Consider the following 16285-nt stretch of genomic DNA (forward strand, 5'->3'; position numbering starts at 1 on the left):
TATTTATCAAAGAATCCAGTTTTTTTGTCTTCAGTGTCTTCAGAAATCATTCTAATATGCTAATTTGCTGCAAAGACAAAGTCTACTCAAGTTGAGTCATTATCGCTTTATTTCTTTGAAGAGATTCCAGCCTCCGTACACCACATGTCTCTCACCTCTTTGTACCTCTCTCGAATGATGACACCCACCACCACTGTCTCGTCAGCAAATTTTATAAAGTGGCTGCTAGGTGTCTAGTGACGCACTTGTGGGTGAGTTGTGAACAGTTAAGAGCTAAAAGAAATCCAGTGTGTGTCATAGACAGAGAGTACAAAATAAATGTGCAGTTTTTGTTAAATTATTGCACCTTTTGAGTGTGAATGGATTTTGTTAAAAATAAATTAAAAGTCACTATACATCACAGATTCAATTCGGAGAGCTGTATCACTACGTCCACAAGAGGGAGTACTGGTGAACTTGATGCAAACCCCTACATCTCTTACATAAAACCGATACATTCATCCAGTTCACAAATGAACAAAGTGAAGTAATGACATGGACTGAAAAAGAAGTGGAAAAAAACTCTAGTATCAGATATGCATTTCCTGAAAAACAGTATACTTACAATAATATTTGAAAGAATATTTTAAGAACATATAAACCCAGATATAGTTCGAGGGAGAAAAGGAGAAATGCGAAATGAAATAAGAAAGAATAACTTGGACAGAACAACATAAAGAGGTTAAAAAAAAAATAATAATTTAAAAGACCCGACTCAAATAATCCGTTTATTCGTTAATTTAGCATTACTACATACACATCAACATTTTTCTCAAGAGTTCAGTATATCGGTCTGTTCCTAACACAATTGGATTGTTACAAAGACTCATACTATAGGCCACGAACCGTGTACCGAAAGTGCTTTTACGATGTTTTTGTTGTAATTTTAGGCCAGGGTGTCCTTAAAATTGTATGTGTTCCGTTGAAAAAAATGACTTGGTACATTGCATGTTCTTTCGAGCGTTGCTCTTGCGTCATTTGAACGTCATCGCTCAAACGTAAACAAGGAAGTAACAAATCCATTGTGAATGAGCCGAGCGCTGTCAGCCTAAACTGTCTTTGTATTTTGTTTTACATATATTCATATGTAACCACAGGCGTATTCATACACGTAATCAAGCACATATATGATTGTAATCCGATTAAGGACCAAGACGTCCGTTGTGAGTCGCTGAGAGCTCGATGTAAGGTAACGCATGAAAACACGACGGCCGTCCCTTATTTCTTCAGATAATATCACAAAGCGTTTGATCTGTTTACAAAAGACAAGTTGACTTTAAAGTCTCTGCCATTCAGATTCACAGTCTATTGTTTGTCTCTGCAAAGATTTGATTTATCAATACCATGCAAAAATGCCTCTTTGGACTTAATAATTTACTGCAGTTTGGTAACCAGTATCTAACCTATCATAAAGTCACTGTACTTTATAACCCTGTGAAGTTAAAGATAAAGCAAAGTCCCAACCACAGATCTTCAGTCTTAGGAATTTTGCATGGTAAGATGTCAAATGCTATGTAATATACAGATCAAATGATGTACTGCTTATTTGGTTGTAGGAAGAATGAAACTTAAAAAAAAACATTAAGTCTATATGTTGTTAAATCTGCAGGGATCTGCTATAATGCCATCGCCTGTGGATGTTATCGTGGTTGGAGCTGGTAACAGAGGAGAAAATTATTCAGACTATGCTGTGATTTATCCTGACCGCATGCGGGTATTATTTGTGTTTTAATCTCATATCGACAGTCAGCAACTCTGTTATTTCATCACAACCAGAAAAAAAAACTATAACAGTTTCCTCATAGGTAGTAGGAATTGCTGACCCCAGAGATTTTGCTCGAAAGAAGCTTCAGGCACATCACAAAGTAGCTGATCAAAACACTTTTAATGGTACGTCCAGCTTTGTTTCCCAGCTTTATGTTACAATAAAAGTGTAGGATGTGTTTCTTTTTGGAAGTACATTTGTTTGCTTTTTACATAGATTGGCGTTCTATAGTAGAGAGAGAGAAATTTGCAGATGCTGTATTGATCTGCACTCCCGATCGTCTTCACAAGGTTCGTTTGGTCAATGTTCACATTTTTTAAATCAGCATGGTGTGCTTAGCTATTTTTTACTCGTTAATGAATGACATAACTTGCACTTCAAGTTGTCTGCTTTAAATGGGTTCAGTGAGTGTCCAATCATTGTTTTGTTCTTCAGGACCCTGCCGTGGCTTTAGCTAAGAAAGGCTACCATGTATTGCTGGAGAAACCAATGGCTGTAAGTGTATTTTTGCCAAAAGGCTCCATGACTGATTCATTCAAAACGGCTTATTCAAGCAAGTGACTGACTTTATGAATGGGTCATTGAATCATTCACTCAACCGATTCTTTCCAAACGCAAATTCATTCATGAATGAAATACCACTTTGTGTTGCTCGGAGATGCACAACAGTTCTGCCATTTAGAACTATTTTCGTTGGCGAGATAGAGCAAAAAAAGACAATATTGTATCTAAAATGTGAGAAATTTTATGTTATCTTCTTGTTTATTGAACTGTTGTATAAAGTCAATATCACATTTGCAATTGTGCTGATATTCGGGAAAACAGCATTCTTGCTCGTGTAAACTATTCATTTAAAAAAACAATAAAACTCAGTAAGGGGCATTATTTTGAATTTTGGTGGCGTTTTTGCCCAAAGCCATCCATTAATTTCTACCCTGCATACCGGTAACGTAAGGATGGAAATGATCCACATCTATATATAGGCAATAGTGTGCATTTTTGAGGAATGTCTGGGTCTGCATGCAGCCTGGGGCCCCTGGTAGTTAAATGCCCAGGGCCTCTGATTGGGTTAATTGTCCATGACGACATTATGATTTTTTTTTGGACGGGATCTGTTGATTGATTTAAAAATTAAAATGCATTTCATATACTACATACATTATTTGAATACACCTCTTCTAGTATGAGTTTTTCATTTCTGAATTAAATTAAAATTCATTTTGATATTTTTGGGGGGTATAAAGTTGAAAAATGGTACCGTACAACTGTCCTGCTATCATCATGAAGAAAAAAAAACTATTATCATAGTTTATAATATTATATTATCCTATATTATTATTATTAAGTAGTTTTGTCATTAACTTTTATTTAATTTTTGTATTTAAAAATATATATTCTAACTAGTTTAGGCTGTAAAATGTCATGTAACAAGACCCCCCCCCCCAAAAAAAAGTACTATGTGAAATATTTGTTATATATAAAATATTTATTATACATCATATATATTAATAAGTTGGAAAAGGTGCAAGGAAAATGTATTGATGTTACACCACATCGCTAAATTTAAACTTTTTGAAAATAGTATATTATGATTTCAAAAGCATATTAAACCACCATTAATAAAAAGAGTGCATAAACAAGATTTTTCACTCTCTTACTATATTTCATTGACACACAAACCTCTGTGGTATTGTTCGTAATTTGGGTATCATTTTATTTTTGTTATTAAATAAAAAACGATTAATATTTGTATTAATATTTTATTATTTATATTTTATTGGTGTCTAAGGTTACAGAGGAGGACTGCACAGAGATTGTAGAGACTTGCATTCAGAGTGGTGTCATGCTCACGGTGTGCCATGTTCTCCGATACGACCCTGTGATCCACAAAATAAAAGTAGTTACACTTTCCTTTGAATCCTAATAAACAATCATATTAGCTCTCAGGCACAAGACAACATGTACTTTTTCTTTTCTTTAATTCAGCTGCTGATTGACAGCGGAGTGATTGGAGATGTCATCCACATTCAACATTTTGAACCGGTAGGTTGTGTTTAAATAAACTTGCGGTGTGCGTGTGCTGCGTGCGGTTGTGTTGTGTCAGCCCTGTCTTCTCTGATAGGTGGGGTTCTATCATTTTGCTCACTCCTTTGTCAGAGGGAACTGGAGAAACGAGGCAGAAAGCTCTTTTGCTCTGTTAGCCAAATCCTGCCATGATTTGGATCTGATTCATCATTGGGCTGGCGGACGAAGGTACACTTAATCTAACATGACTTGCGCACGTGCACTGCTGAGCTGAAGACTAAGTAATAGTGAAATGGTAGAAAGAATGTATGGAATGTCTTATCTTCTTTTATCAGTGTTTCTCTATATGTTCAAACAGATTGCATGGGATGGGTCTTTTTTAACCTCATGTTAGTGGGTCACTAATATAGAAAAGGCTCTAAAGTTTTAGCTCTGTATTTTTGCTTCTGCTTCTTTCTGTAAAACATCATTTTTCCAGCTTCTCTGTTTATCAATATTCATGACATTTTAAGGTAGATCTTAAGGTTTAGATGGTTTTGAAATAATAGTTTTTGGGATTTTATTTTACAGGTGTTTAAAAGTTTCATCATTTGGGTCGCTTAGCCACTTCACAAAAGAGAACAAGGTTGGACTTTTTATTATGTGTTGTTACTTTTTTTTTTAACTATTAAATGAAAAACATCGCCATTGTGAGATTTCTGGAAAAATATATATAACTATTTCTCAATTTTCCTAGCCAGCAAAGGCTGCAAATCGCTGTTTAGACTGTCCTGTAGAGGGGGATTGTGCGTACTCTGCAAAGAAAATCTACCTGGATCGAGTGAAAAGAGTAATGTGTTTATGTACACTACCATTCCAAAGTTTGGGGTCAGTACGATTTTTTAAAGAAATAAATTGCTCAAAAGTAATGTAAGGACTTTAAATCATCATATTAGAATGATTTCTGAAGGATCATGTGACACTGAAGACTGGAGTAATGATGCTGAAAATTCAGCTTTGCCATCACAGGAATAAATTACATTTTAAATTGTAATAATCTTTCACAATATTACTAATTTAACTGTATTTCTGAACAAATAAATGCAGACTTTGTGAACATATAACACTTCCTTTAAAACCATTAAAATATCTTACCAACTCCAAAACTTTATTTACTCTGCTTTTTGAAGCTTATAGTCATATGATGCATATAACACAAAATGAACATTTACTTTATTTATTTATGTTATTCATAAATCAGGGGAATGATGGCTGGCCGGTTTCAGTAATTTGCCGCAGTTCGGTTCCTGATATTGAATCTGTGACTGAAGCCCTCAGAACAGGACCTTACGGCCGCTGTGTCTACGAATGTGACAATGATGTGTGCTCAAACCAGGTTGGTGAATCTCATACAGTTTCTATATGCTTGTAATGATGTTTCCTGCCATTAACAAAGAATATTGTTTTATTGTTAAATCATTTATTGCAGGTAGTGACCATGGAATTTGAAGGAGGCTTGACTGCCGCATTCACCATGGTAGCATTTACAGAGGAAATATGTAAACGCAGAACATCTATCCATGGTAGTAAGGTGGGACTTCCTGCTCAGTTGTGTCAATATTCCAACACTTTGAAGACTGCAAGGGGGTTTAACACCTATTTGTTTATTCTCTCACAAGGGGGAACTGTCCTATGATGGACATGAGATCAAAGTGTTCGACTTCCTCACTAATAGGACCATAAAGCACACCGCCGACACGAGAGTTCCAGGTAACTTTGGTAAAGGAGGTCACGGCTCTGCAGATTATCACCTGATCGACTCCTTCATTGCAGCTGTGATGGTAAGACGATAGATCTGTAAGACAGTTTTCTCTGTATTTATTGTAGAATCTTGAGTAATTTGATCACTCCCAATGTTTCTCTCTTTCTCAATATAGAATAAGGACCCAACTCTGATTAGGTCAGGTCCTAAGGAGACATTAGCGAGTCATAAACTAGTGTTTGCAGCTGAACGTGCCCGTTTGGAAAACAGAGTTATGATTTGTGGGAACCCATGTGATGGCGAGAGCAGATAAATAAGAGAACCAAATCTGCACATTGTCGACTTCTTTTATATTCCATTCTAGACGTCACTTATATTCTTTTGTGATTCATTCAGTGATTTTAGAAATAGACCAAATGTGCTTTTTTTTAACGTAATCATGTCTGTTTTATTTAGAAGATTTATTAAACAGTACTTGTTGAATCACATTTCATGCATTTTATGTACCTTAAAGATACCCGTATTTATTCATGTAAAACCTAATGTTTCATATTAAAATTGATCTAGATCAAGTTATGTGACCATGTATTCAAACTAATCATGTGGAATTATGAATTACCTAAATAAAAATAATCATATTTTGGCCATTTTGTTCAGTTTTTATGGAATTTTTATTTTATTTTATTGTTTTAACAGCCATTCAAAACTTGAGAAAACAAAATATGGATTTTACAGAATCAATGACAATTAAAGTGCAAATCTTCAACTTCTGTTTATCTTTCAGTGGTTTCCTCCAATAATGTTCTTCTGTGTTTGTACAAGAACAAAAGACGCATAATAGGCTTCTCTGCATAACGTTAAAAAAATAATAATAATTCACATTTTTGATGAAATAAAAAGTGAATATTTCTTAATTCAAAACATTTAGCACCATATTTTAAAACAATGGCAATGACAAATAATCATTGAAATACATTGAAATGTAAACACTGGTGGTGTGATAGTGAAATTGTCTATAGTTATATAACAAACGGTCACTTTATGTAAATGTATTTTCAGACTGAGGAGAGGTGTAGTGTCACAGTTGTAGGGTGTCGTAACCTTGCAGTCTGTCCACACAGTTCCCAACCTTGTTAGTTTGGTGACTTTGTGGGCAGGTTATCTCACTTGAACAGATTACAAGAGCATTGCATTTGACGTTCACAAAGGTAAAAACCTTTATGACTGTCTTTATGAACACCACGTACCACCTTTAAAAATGCTCTGTAAATAGGGACGTTGTGACTGTTTTACAAAACATTTAGTTTTCTTAAATACGGGCCTTGAAACACTGGCAGAATGAACTTCGTTAATCATACACTACATTCAGCAATGATGCATTAAATTGATCAAAAGTGCCTATAATGGTACTTTAATGTTTAGAAATGTTTTCAAATATACTGTTCTTTTGAACTTTCTATTCAATGAAAAATCCTGAAATAAACAAAAAATGGCACGGTTTCCACTCACACACACAAAAGTTTAAGCAGCACAACTTTTTTTTTTAAATTTATGATAATAAATGTTTCCTGAGCAGAAAATCAGCATATTAGAATGATTTCTGAAGGATCATGTGACACTGAAGACTGAAAATTCAGCTTTGCCATTACAGGAATAAATTACATTTAAAAAAAAAAAAATGTAAATTGTAATAATATTTCATAATATTACTGTTTTGCTGCATTTTTTATGAATAAAAATGCAGCCATGGTGAACATAACAGACTTCTTAAAATCTTACCGACCCTACTTCTTTTGAATGGTACTGTGTGTGTAAAACCATTCTTAAGTAAATAGTTGATGTCAATTCAATGGATGTACGAATGATTTACATGGTTGAGGTATAACTGATGTCCATATGGTAGAGCTCATGAAACTTTATCATATCTCTTTCCTAAGCTTTGTGGTTAAGGCCCACTGTTGAAGTCATTATTAATCTTAGTGCATTTTGATACCTCTGCCCTAACTGACTCACAAAATATCAAATTAATACTCTCAACCTTGCCACAATGCCTAAAATACAGGATATGCCACATTGCGTCACTCTGCTCAGTGGCCACTTTTCAACAAGCATAGTTTCGTTATGACTGTGAGGGAGGGTGAGCACTGAACTCACTGGTTGTGTAATGAATCGGATGACGGCTAGCTCCCACCTCTAACATGAGCATTGCACAGATGGATTTGATTATTTAGCCAACAGAAAATGTTCTTTTCGCTATGACCATCTGACCAGTGAGGCTAAAACATAGAACAAATTATTTCCACTCGAAACCAGCATGCATCATCATGAGCTCAGCTTTGAGAACCTTGTGACTCATAAAATACAGCTGTTGACTCAGACAAAAGCAGGCTTTTTATCCTTTGGAAGTACAATCGCATTCTTACTGAGCTGTGTGATATGCTTAGCTAGTTATCAAGGTTTAGTGATGTCACTAGGACGTGTCGAGGTGCATAACTTATTGTACATTCAAAGTTGCACACCTTATTTTTTCATCTGGATTATGTTGATTCATGGTTTCTATCGAGTACAAAAGTCATTCAAAACTATACTTTATTGTGAAATTCAGGTTTTAAACTGAAAATTGCTTGCTAAATAATCCTCAAATTGCTCTTATCATGTTTTCTGTCATAACAGAGTTGAAACAGCAAATCATCCATCCAGAAGTATTGTTTTTCTTGTGGTCAGTTCGTGGAAGCAGTGTGTGTTTTCTGAATAATTGGTTAGTGGGAGTTAAAAGGTTAAAAGTATGGCAAACTATAAGCCACAGAAAACCCAAGTAAAAAAGAAGTCTCTGAATGACACTCAGAATCCATTCTTTTGATGTATGTAGGTCACGCTGATGGAATCAGGAAAAAGCCATGTCAGGAACTAATGTTACTGTTCAACATGACTCTGATATGGTGAGTCACAGGATGTAGCTTGTGAGGTGAGTGTTGGCTGAAAAACGTGGAGGCAGCAGCAGCAGATTCCAAAACAAGTTCCTGGCTGGGACCTCAGAGGAAATCTGTAGGACGGCACAGGCAGACCGCTTCCGTATTTACAACCGGATGCTCCTTTCCACACACGGCTAGTCAATGCCTCGCACTTTTTTAATCTCTTCTGGCCTTCAGTAAGGATAAAGCCATAAACGCTAGACGATTTTGTCGTTATGATTTTTTTGAAAGTTGAATTGTCTCATGCTCACCAAGGCTGCATTTATTTAATAAAAAATACAGTAAAAACAGTTAAATTGTATAATATTATTAAACTTTAAAAGAACTGTTTTCTAATTGAATATATTTTAAAATGTAATTTATTCCTGTGTTGGCAAAGCTGAATTTTCAGCATCATTACTCCAGTCTTCAGTGTCACATGATCCTTCAGGAATCATTCTGATATGCTAAAGAAACATTATTATTATATTGAAAACAGTTGAACTGTTTAATATTTAAGGAAACTAATCATTTCTAAAATAGAAAGTTAGGGTCCATTTCTCAATATAACTAACTATTAACTACAACTTTTACCTCAATAAACTCCTAATTACTGCTTATTAATAGTTGTTTAGGATTAAGGGATGTAGAATATCGTCATGCAGAATCAGGCATTAATATGTGCTTTATTAAACAGCTAAAATCCTAGTAGTATCCCAGATAGCATACATATCCGGGCCTCATCTGGGCCAACTATGGCACATATGGCACATATGGCTCAGTTCTGGCGGCGGCAAAAATCATATGGGCTGTATCTGGCCCACACACATCAAGCCGGTTTTAGTGTGAGTTGTGGCTTGCTGTGTGTGGCCCAGATGTGACCCATGTGAACTTTATCTCTAACTGAGCCGTATGTGCCATAGTTGAATATGTATACCCGGATATGGTATTGCCAACCACACTCAGGTTGAGTCATCGCCGTCATTCTGTGCGGTCGTGGGCCACAAGAATGTGGGAGATGTGGGCCACAAGTGGGCCAGATGTCATCTGAGATGCATGATAATAAGCAACAGTTAAAAGTGAGAATTGGACTCTTAACTAAAGTGTTACCTTTACTTTTGTCTTTACTGCCACTTGATCAGTCTCATGCATCCTTGCTGAATGTTACTAATTTCCTTTAAAAGTTCATTCAAATAGACACAACCGGTATGTGTTTCTTATTATTTCTGCCTTTTCAACATCAGATAGAACTTAGCTGAGTTGTTGCCCCACACTGGTCATGAAGGGTGACAATATATCAGGTCATTTGAATGTTTTCTGTGGTATTTTTTATTTTATGTGCACATTTTGGTGATGCCTTGGTACTAATATAAACGTCCTTAAAAGCACAACATTAATCTCAATGTTTTACACTATAAAACGAATGCTTTTTAGCAGTCAAAACACACGCCCCAAGTAACCAAATTCCTTATAAATGATCCAAGGGAGTTTGTTCTCTCCTCTTATTCCTCTAGATCTGCCTCTTTTGTATTCCTCTCTGAGTTTGAGTCTCTGGAGCTCAGCTTAAAGACAAAAGGCACTTTTCGAGGAGATTAATGTGCTGGTCTTTTCTTCACAATGCACTGCGGAAACCTCCCCTCTGGGTGAGCAAACCTCACGGCCCCTCTGTTGCCTAGGACCATGGGTAATTGAGTGACCCGTCCTTCTATTGCCGTATCCCAGGCAAACAGCAGTAATTACCTCTTTCTTTTCTACGCTCATGCCTAAATGGCCTTTCATAGTTTCTGTTACCATGAAATCATTTGTTTTTTTGTCCTCAAATCATTTGCTACTTCCTAGCACACTTATTCAATTAAATGACTCCCTTTGTCTCAGTTCCCTTAGCATCCTGGGAAAGTGTGCGTGACTTGAGAATGGATGCCCTTGTATTCCTGTGACTGGAGCTCAGTGTTTGTGTGTGTGTGTGTTTGTCCCAGACTCCTCTTGAGAGTGGCCGTTGTGATTTTTGCAAGCTAAAGTACTTTAATGAAAGGGGCAATAGATAAGCATTTTGCCTCATGTTTTTGTTATCTATAATACAACCACTTTTTTTGTATGAGCAGCTGCTTTGGTATAAAAATACACATCTATACTTCCGTTTGCTCTTTGGTCCTGCTTGTGGTTGATAGTGCCGCACTTACTGTCGCCGCAGCTGCTCTCGCTGCTCAAGGTCACATTCGAGTGACTCAGAGGAAACTGATCCTCCTCGCAAGTAAACCTGCTCATTTATTGAAGGAACTCCTGTGTAGATTTAAACTTCCTTTTCATTAAATATTACAAGCCTGACAATAGTCATGTGTTTCACGTTTTTTGTTAGTCGTTGGAGTTGTGTGCGGCAGCCTGACACATCCCAACAACCTTTGTTCAATACACAGAACATGATGAAATGCAAATATTTCCAAATCAACCTTTGGGACTATTTAAATGTGCAACTTTGGTACCATTTGTCTTACAACATATCCTAAAAGTGGGGCTGTTTTGTTCATTAATGAAATGAGTAATACTTTTACAGCATTGATCCTGGTTCATTTTATTTATACTAATACGGGATTTTAACATTTCAAGTTATTTTAAACGAAAATGAATTAACAATCAAAATAATAATATACATGTATGTTATTTATGTATACTTACTACTGTGCAAAAGTTTGGGGTTTTGTAAAGTCTCTTGTATGCTCACCAAGGATCAGTAATATTGTTAAATCTTAATCGAATTTAAAATAACTGTTTTCTATTTAGATTTTAAAATGTAATTTATTCCAGTGATGAAGCTGAATTTTCAGCATCATTACTCCAGTCTTCAGTCACATGATCCTTCAGAAATCATTCTAATATGCTGATTTGCTGCTCAAGCAACATTTCTGATTATTATCAATGTTGAAGACAGCTGTGCTGCTTAATATTTTTCAGGATTCTTCAATGAATAGAAAGTTAAAAATAACAGCATTTTTTAAAATAGAAATCTTTTGTGACTTTGTAAATGTCTGTACTGTCACTTTTGATAAACGTAATGCATCCTTGCTGATTAAAAGTATTAATTTCTTTCTAATAATTCAAACTTTTGAACAGTTGCGTATAACACAATAAGGCTCTATAGTCATGATCGTATTCTGAGTAGGAAATTGTGGATCCATCTAAGGGCATTATTGAATTTCTCAGTTATTCGACCTCCTTTCATTAGATTCTGTACATTGTGTGTGTGTGTCCATACACAGACGTGTATAGCTGTACAGTGGTGCTATGGAGTGACAGGGGCAGCCAGTGTGTTTGCATGACCCTGCCTTTCCAGTGAAGCTCACTGGTGCACTTGGTTACAAAGAGACTTACTCATAAGAAAAAATGCAGTGGGTGATCTGAGCCTCCGTGACCCATTAAAACAACAAGAGAGAAAGCTACTCAACAGCCCTGTCAGGTTCCTCCACCTAAACTAACTCAAGTCGATCATGTATAAGGGGTAAAAAAAAAAACAAAAAAAAATCCAAACAAAGTCTTTTGCAACCAACAACTAAGCATTAACAGAACATTTATTTTGCACATCTCATTTGCAGAGATCTCCTCCTGTGCTCTAATGTCATTTCCATTCAGTTGTTTTCCTCTATTGCGCTTAGAGATAAAGAGTATCTCTGGAGCGCATAATCAGGACAGAGGAAATACTATCAGTCACCGGGCTGTTCCTTTTTCTATTGCTCTCTAGAGAACATGCAAAGGATTCTCAAGCTGCCATCATTCATGTTGTGGAGAACTCAGGCGGAACATCCACAGAGGGCGAAATGTATGTGTACGTCAAGGGAAGCACTCTGTGAATCGACAAAACATGCACCGAAAGCAATCATCCTTGTAAAACATTTGCCTTGCCTTGCATGTAATTCCTCCGTGTACACCAAATGTATGCAATATGATTCAGATAAGCATGGCTAAAATAGTGGAAACATTTGGTATTTTGCAACAGGAGATAGCATTTATATATAGAGTTCCTGTAGAAACACTTTGTGGTTTTCAGATATTACTCTGCACTGTGTTCGCCTACCTGGGAGCACTTCATTTTGACCACACACACCCACAACTCATTTCCAGAAAGGCCCAATATTCCAGATAAGCTGTTTCTCTGGGTTGTTACGAAGGCCCACGGGGTGTCTATTGTTCACGGCTTTCACAGGAAGTTGGTTAAATCTCAAGACTATGATGTTGGATTCTGTTCACAATTGCTAGCAAGGTTATATTATGCGATTTCAGATTTATATGCTTACATTACAGCCAGTGTTGTTATTGTTAACTTAAACTATTAAAAATCATTTTCAGTAATTGAAATAAAGCTGAAATCAAATAAATAAAGCTGTAAATATTAGATGAAAATCCTTGGCAACTACACTGTGATCCAAATTATGCAAGTGACATATCAGTGGGATTTTAGAGTTTTTCAAAGAAAGTGTTTTTTTTGTTTTATTTCTCATATCTTTTTAGATAACTATCAATCTCAGACAAGTTTGTTAAGTAGTTTGCCAGGTATTCTTATGTAAATCCCTTTATCTGACAAGGTTGTTCTGTGCACTCACAAATCTTTAGACAATCACAAATATTCAGTTTTTGCAAACTATAATTTTTTATGCCTTTTGCAAGACACTGCACCATTTCATGCTTTTCATCTTCAGAAAGATCTTTTGCAGGTGGCATGAGAACTGTGACTTGCTTAATAATGTGGAATAACCTCTTTCCATTTACATAAGACCTGACAAACTACTTAAACCTGTCTGAGATTGAAGTTATCTTAAAAATATAAGATAAAAATATATTAAAAATAAATGAGAAATAAAACAAACAAACAAACACTTTCTTTGAAAAAAAAAAACTGAAATCTGAATGCTTATTGTACTAAAATCCTACTGATATGTCACTTGCATCATAATTTGGAACAGTGTAAATTTTAAGTCAAAGTACTAAAATAACTAAAACTAAAATAAAATTACTTAAATCTACAGGAATATATATATATAAAAGTCATAAAAATGCACATAACAAAATTACTAAACCTAAAATTAAATATAAATTAAAAATATATTTTAAAATACTGCTACAGTATATAAATAGTACAAAAATAACACTGATGACAACAAAGACATTATAGCAGTTATATAATTTTGAACTGCATTTCCCAGAACCCATTGCCTGGACTTATTATGTTTGATTACTTACACCTGTGTCTCATTATCTTGTTAAAGTTGTCTGTGTAGGATTTACTCCCATCTAGCGGTGAAATTGTATATGACTACCAACCAACTGAATATTACTTTCTAGCTCCTCCCATTCCGAAGGCGTTTTAACTCCTACGGTGGTCGTATTATTTCAAATCTGCCGGCAAACGCGAGCAAATCTCCCTCTCGCATTCGTCATGGTGCCACTGCGTGTAAAAACACGAAAGGCGAAGCTTGTATGTCCCTCTTTGTCTAATGTATTTTCAAGATGGATGCGCAACATGGCTTCCGCCATTCGAGCGACTCGCTCGTATGTATTCTAAACTGCAGATTATACACTCACGAGAATACTTAATAGTTGGTTGAAGTGATTACACATTAATGAGAATATAATTTTGAAATAACAACGTGTTTTTTGCTAAAAATCAACTTAAAATATTACACAGTGTAGATTTAATGCCTGCCTATTTAAGTTCTGATTTTTCGATCATTCTTTGCCCAGTCTTGAAAGTGTCACACTGCATTTCTGAGTGCGTGTCCTTTGGGTACACGTTTTGGTTTTGACTTTTTGCCTGGTTTCTTGGGTTTGCCTGTGTTTTTCTGCCCTGTTGTCTTTTTGGATTATCTGCCCTGTGTTGACTTATTACCTATTTTGTCACACTGATAACTAAAACCATAATCATTTGCTGTTTATTTAGATGATTATGAGAGATTATGTGTAATTTTTAATATCACGTTGAGTAGAACAATCAGTTCCCAATTAGAGAATTTCAAAACATTCACAGCTCAAACTTCAGTGTGTTCAAATCGAATTAAAAAAGAAATGGCATCACATACAATGAAACAACGAAAGAGTAAATATATATTTTAGATTTCTAGATTTCTTGTCACCTTCCTTATTTAAAATGTTATAAACTTCCTATCACAGAAGGCAGTGATGAATGATGTAATAATCTTTATAGAGTTGGTCTGTAAACAATGATATTATTATACAGAAACATTCCTGGAGGAATTGTGGGTCAACTTTGATATAGTTATCTAAGGACACTGTTCACATGGGATGCATGACACCAGCAGCTGTGTGGGACCAGGGACAGGAAATGAGTTGACCCTCTCCCTGGAGTTCAGTCCCCCTGTGGCTCCAGCCTCTCTCAACCATCATCACAGGCTTCAGGGACACAAACAGCACAGCACATCAACATGCTGGCTGCTGAGGGGGGTGTTTTTCCACAATCATTTAAGCTTCAAGCATTCATCTGTTAAGTTAGCATGCTGTATTTCTTATTGGCAATGATTGTGACTCTGTTTCCCATACATGATTTGTCAGAATGAGTTAGGCTATTCATCCACACTTCAGAGTGAAAATATGTTGGCTATGTCTGAGTCTGAATGTTTTATTCAATCTTATTAATGGGTTATGTAAAGCCTTCTGTGACTTCAGTGGACGTGATTCATCACACGTTAGTATAACCCTTTTCTGTAGCCTCAGACTCATGAGTTGTTTGCGTTCTAGAGAAGTGATTCAAAACCACACATCTCCATGTGGAAGAGAGATCCAGCGGAAACGTGCAACCGAACCTCCACAGAATATTCCACCCTCACACTCCCACCTTCTACGCCCACATGCTATGACAGCTAGACATGCCCACGTGTTCCTCCCTACTGCAGCCTGTGGAGAGTTTAAAGAAACATCCGTGCAGCGGTTTGGATGTGAGAAGTGTTTCCAGATCTTGCTAGAAGAATAAGTGACGTGGTCTGACTAAACGGCTTGCCTCACCAAAAGTGACCCCGTTTTTGCATACCTCACATTTCTTAATATAATTGATCTTATTATGTGAAGAACTGCATCTTTCTGGAAAGAAATGTTTATGACAGTTACATCCTTTTACAAACGTACGTAACTAAAACGTTTCACAGTTTCATCGATCTCTCACGAGTAGAGATGAGTCGATCAATTCTGAAGAATTGATCTGCAGAAAAATCTTTAAATTCATTCTTTAATGGTTATTCATCATGACAGTTCGTTTGAATCATAGGTTTAAAAAATGAACAAAAATGAACTATGTCAGCAAATAGTTGAAATAGGAGCTGATATCTTGCTCATCTTAACACAACCCGAAATTATAGAGAGAAACATCTGATATTTCACACTGAATAATGACCAAGCGGTCATTTTGTGTTACGCAATTGTATTTCTGGAAATAATCCCACAAAAAAAAAAAACTGCCCATATTTGGGCTTTATTAAATAAACAAGCTCAAAGTCGATGCATGCAACATGCAACAGAATGTGAATAGCAGGCCTATTAATGCTAGCTTATCTCAAAGACTATTTGGCTATTTATATTATTATCATGCGAGACTGAAATTTGTTTTTATAATAGTTTTTCAATACAGGGAATCTTTCTAAGTATTAAATAATTTAGTACATATCTGAACCAGAGGTGTTGCATGTCACAAGGTCGCACTAAACGGCCCCTTTAAGACAGTGGGCGGTGCCTACGGTCTGACGTAAACAGTCCTTATAAATAGTTTCC

General features: G+C 35.9%; 1 protein-coding gene across 2 annotated transcripts; it reads left to right on the forward strand.

Moving 5' to 3' along the window:
- Positions 1–1034: 1034 nt before the first annotated feature.
- LOC307145761 (putative oxidoreductase YteT) lies at positions 1035–6340 on the forward strand. 2 transcript variants are annotated; one of them, XM_079849253.1, is made up of 14 exons: positions 1035–1228; positions 1649–1753; positions 1845–1929; positions 2021–2094; positions 2240–2299; positions 3594–3701; positions 3791–3847; positions 3927–4057; positions 4400–4454; positions 4566–4658; positions 5070–5204; positions 5298–5399; positions 5488–5649; positions 5746–6340. In XM_079849253.1, exons 2-14 carry the CDS (start codon positions 1661–1663, stop codon positions 5881–5883), a joined length of 1293 nt encoding a protein of 430 aa, XP_079705379.1. In that variant the 5' UTR covers positions 1035–1228; positions 1649–1660; the 3' UTR covers positions 5884–6340. The 2 variants fall into 2 exon arrangements, with proteins under 2 accessions (XP_079705379.1, XP_079705378.1); XM_079849252.1 differs by having other exon boundaries at positions 1038–1223.
- The last annotated feature ends 9945 nt before the right edge of the window (positions 6341–16285 follow it).

Source organism: Squalius cephalus, assembly GCF_949319135.1.
Source record: "Squalius cephalus genome assembly, chromosome: 18".
In the NCBI taxonomy this organism is placed as follows: Eukaryota; Metazoa; Chordata; class Actinopteri; order Cypriniformes; family Leuciscidae; genus Squalius; species Squalius cephalus.

What these genes read in the sequence shown, in the direction of transcription:
- LOC307145761 (XM_079849253.1), top strand. Translation starts at nt 1,661, where the DNA reads ATGCCATCGCCTGTGGATGTTATCGTGGTTGGAGCTGGTAACAGAGGA. An exon ending in TGATCAAAACACTTTTAATG is followed by an intron (nt 1,930 to 2,020) that starts GTACGTCCAGCT and finishes CTTTTTACATAG; the next exon opens with ATTGGCGTTCTATAGTAGAG. An exon ending in CATCTATCCATGGTAGTAAG is followed by an intron (nt 5,400 to 5,487) that starts GTGGGACTTCCT and finishes TTCTCTCACAAG; the next exon opens with GGGGAACTGTCCTATGATGG.